Genomic DNA, 4,298 nt, shown 5'->3' on the forward strand with positions numbered 1-4,298 from the left:
TTGACATTGAATTCAAAGGGGTTGATTTCTTTTCCAACTTTCATCAAAAATTGGAGATGGATCCTAGTCGTTGTTTTGGTTCGATAGATGGTTGGATGATTTTGTATTTAAAGATACTTTTAGTATACATTTCCATATTGTTGTGGTTAAATTTGCTCGGGGGTATGAGGTGGTAATTCATGGAGTTGGGATTTGAACTGGATCAGATCACCTGCTAGGCGAGCTGTCCGGGATCTGGACTCGCTATTGTTGGAAAAACTTGATGAAAAACGTGTGTTTTCACCAAACTTTGGACACAAATAACTATATGATCGAGTGACATATAATAGAGTTTTGTAGTCCTTGACAAGGGCTTTAAAAATGAGTTAAGGAGTGTCCAAAACGGATTAAAGGTGAATGAGATATCGAATGTCAAAGTTGATTGTTCGGTGCAAAGCTAAAAAGGTTAATGAGTTATCCCACGTCGGTGTGGGAGTAAACCTAATGTTATAGTTTACGCTATAAATAGGAGCCTTTAGAGTTTTCACAAACACACCAAAAGTCATATAAGCATTCTTATATGATTAGAGTTTTCTCTCAGCCGCAAACAAGGTGGACCGGTGTAACCTGGGAACAGACGAAGAATCTGTTTAAGGGAATTGTGTCAAACACAAGTCCGGTTCAACCTAATATCGGTTAGATCGTTTTTAACCTTCTCTTTTTGATTATTTATTAGTAATCTGATTATTATTTTGTGATAACATGTTTAGTTATTTCAGTTTCGTATACATATTTACCTACAGCTTTATTGCCTTCTAAATCAGGTTTCGCTAGCTCCGGACGTACAAGATAAATGGATATGGACAGCCAGTGACGAACATGTATACGTAGTTAATCTGGTCAGGTGCGCCATCGACAAGATCGTCTTAGACAGCAGTTCTCATCATCAAGTAACGAAGCTAAACAGATTAGTCCCTCTCAAAATCAACATCTTCACATGGAGGGTTATAAAAGGAAGAGGTTACAGGTGTGGGACGAACTCGACAAGATGGACATTTCTCGTGTGTGTTTATGAGTCTATGGCTCTTGATAACCTTTGTATATATTGTACAGCTTAAAATCAAATTACTCCCTTTTCTAAAAAAAAGAACGTTCACTTGTTTATTATGTTCCAACAAATATAATAAGCTTTCCTGAAAAAGAATTAATAAAATTCCAATCAATCTGTAAACTGTAAACACACATATATACACACTTAGTTTATGTAATCAATCAATCATCAATCATATACATATATATCTATATTTCTTACAAAAGAATGTTGCCTTTTGAGCATATATAGTTCTCTTTTATTCACTTTTCAGGTGCTGCAGTAGAACTCTCACAAAACTCTGGCTTCATCTCCTCAAGCTTTTCAAGAACTTGCACAGCTTCTGGCCTTTCTTCCGGTGTCGGATCAACACAATGCATAGCCAACTTCAAAGTAGTTAAAAGCTCATCACCACCAACATTCGCCGGATCCTTCATTAATTCCAAATCGAAAACTTCGTTTGTCCACTCTTCCTTCACAATCGACGCCACCCACTGCGGCAAATCTAGACCGTCCGTTGCCTCACTAGGCGATTTCCCAGTCAAGAGCTCCAAAATAATCACACCAAGACTGTACACATCAGTTTTTGTATTAGCATTTTTCAGCTTTGATAGCTCTGGTGCTCGGTAACCAAGGGTTCCAGCGGTTGCAACCACATTGGTGTTGGCTGCATTTGTCATGAGCCTCGATAGACCCACGTCCGCTATTGCTGGATTCTTCTGCTCATCGAGTAAAACGTTGCTTGAAGTCAGGTTCCCATGGACTAAACTCTCTTGGCTGTGAAGAAAAACCAGACCTTTCGTTATACCCAGTATTATATTCAATCTCGTCGTCCAGTTTATCACATTTTCGGGCCCGCGAGCTGTACAGTGACATAAAAACACATATAAATGATAAATCCACATCAGATATTGTAAGTTATAATTTTATCAAAATTAAGAAGAAACAGAAACATACCATGGAGGAAAGATGCAAGGCTACCATGAGGCATGTAATCAAATACAAGAAGCTTTTCGCCTTTAGGACCCAAATAATAGGCTCGAAGCGACAAGATATTTGCGTGCCGAATCTTTCCTAATTCAGAAACTTCTGTTTCGAATTCTTTTTGAGGTTTAGTGACCTTTTCTCTAAGTCTTTTAACAGCAACCATGTTACCATCTTCTAATGTGGCCTTGTATGATGTTCCATAAGTACTCTTTCCCATTATTTCAGCAGTTGCACATAACAAATCATCAGCAGTGAAGACGAAAGTACCCGAAAAATGGACCAATTTACCCCCAGTTTCTGCCGATTCAACAACTTCGTCTCGTGTTGGTACTGATACAGGCATTGAAACGTCGGTTTTGACCTTCGTTGACTTGGACTTGGTTGCTTTCTTTCGGATTAAACAGCAGAGGAGTAAACAACATAAAATAAGCAGAAGTAGCAGAAGGGCTCCAGCTGCTATAAGGATAATATCTTTTGTACTAAGTTTTCGATTTTCGCGTTTATTGTTTGAATGAAGAATTTGTGAAGATGATGGAGATGGTGAAATAGACGAAGATGGACATGGTGTTGAAACACTGTATCCACATAACTGAATATTACCCACAAAAGAAGATGAATTAAACTTGCTAATTAGTGAAGATGGGACACTACCCGAAAGATTATTATAGGAAACATTTAATGAATCAAGATTTTTTAAATTAGCTACAGATTTGGGGATTTCACCAATGAGATTATTGTGGGATAAACTGAGTTGAGTGAGAGAAGAAAGATCCCCAATAGTATCAGGAATCGGGCCGTTAAATCGGTTATTATCCAATATAAGATCTGAAAGATTTTTATTAGTAGAAAAAGAAGGAAAATTTCCATTGATGGCATTGTTTGACAAATCCAAGATTTGAAGCTTGGAAAGATTAACAGCGAGTTCATTCGGTATCATGCCGTCAATGTGATTATGGCTTAGATTAATGATTTCAAGATTATTCATGTTACTCAAAGAAGATGGAATTGAACCAGTAAGAAAATTATGATCAAGAGTCAAAGATTTGAGTTGACCACCTTTTGAGGGCCAAGAATCTGGAATTGAACCAGAGAGATTATTGTGTTGTAGAGCTAGAAAGGTAAGTGAAGGTAAACGGGTATAAATCGATGAAATTGAACCAGAAAAGGCGTTGTAACTAAGATTAAACCGATAAATCTTGTTATCAATATGAGTTGAATTGGAATTGGAAACAGCAATGTGGTGAGGGATGGTACCATTAAGCAGATTATTGCTTAAATCAACATTTTGTAGAGAAGATTGTGTAATAATTGATGGTGGGATTGAACCCGAAAACCGATTGTTAAAGAGATAAACACCTCTTAGATTAGGTAATAGCCATAGAGATTGAGGAATCGGACCAGATAAGAGGTTATCATGAAGGCTGATTCTTCTAAGGGAATGAAGCTTTGCAAAATGTGATGACATCATGCCACCTAATCCCTTCCATGGAAGCTGTACAGCAATAACTTGACCTTGATCATCACACTTGATTCCAACCCATCCACCTGAACAAACTCCATTTTTGTCCTTCCAGCTGTTCTTCAAAACTCCTCTGAAATCAACAAGCTCTTTTTTGATGGCTTGCAGAGCTGAATAATCTTCAAGCCTCACAACATTACCTGCACAAACTACATTAAAAGGTGAAAAAATTATCAAAAGAAAAAGAGTAAGCAAACAGAATGTTGTTCGATTGTGATGAAACGAATATCGTCTTGTTGCTGCTGGTTGTTGATCTCTATTGTTTCCTGAATTTTGCCTCCTGCAGCATAATAAATAATCACAAGATTGCAGCTCATGTATGCACGCCAGGTGTTCGTGAAAATGACTCACAGAGCCATTTTGAGTTTCCATGAAGATAAAATCACCAGTTAAAATGTAAATTTTAAATAACAAATAGCACAAATCTTAATTTTAATTTGATTGAAGAAAAAAAGAGTTGCTTGACTAAAAATCAAAAGAGCAGATGAATGAGGAGATGGGTTTATTAAAAGAAGAAATGAAAGGGGGAAAAATTTATATTTACTAATAGAGATAGATTGAGAATAGATATAGCGGTGGGAGAGTGAATTTAAGTAATAATTAATTGATAATTAATAATTTAGGTGTTAGAAGATGAAGATGCGGTTTACGTTGAGGACAACGGCTAGTAAGAAAAATGATATAGTGTGTCTCGCTCAGATCACATGAATTGAAACGGGTTGA

General features: G+C 36.9%; 1 protein-coding gene across 1 annotated transcript; it reads right to left on the bottom strand.

Annotated features, from left to right (window-relative positions):
- Positions 1 to 1,181: 1,181 nt before the first annotated feature.
- LOC139840107 (uncharacterized) lies at positions 1,182 to 4,093 on the bottom strand. The gene is made up of 2 exons (XM_071830332.1): positions 2,027 to 4,093; positions 1,182 to 1,931 (listed from the first exon to the last, which is right to left on the bottom strand). Exons 1-2 carry the CDS (start codon positions 3,945 to 3,947, stop codon positions 1,333 to 1,335), a joined length of 2,520 nt encoding a protein of 839 aa, XP_071686433.1. The 5' UTR covers positions 3,948 to 4,093; the 3' UTR covers positions 1,182 to 1,332.
- Between the last annotated feature and the right edge of the window lie 205 nt (positions 4,094 to 4,298).

This window comes from Rutidosis leptorrhynchoides, chromosome 4 (genome assembly GCF_046630445.1).
Source record: "Rutidosis leptorrhynchoides isolate AG116_Rl617_1_P2 chromosome 4, CSIRO_AGI_Rlap_v1, whole genome shotgun sequence".
NCBI classification, from domain to species: Eukaryota; Viridiplantae; Streptophyta; class Magnoliopsida; order Asterales; family Asteraceae; genus Rutidosis; species Rutidosis leptorrhynchoides.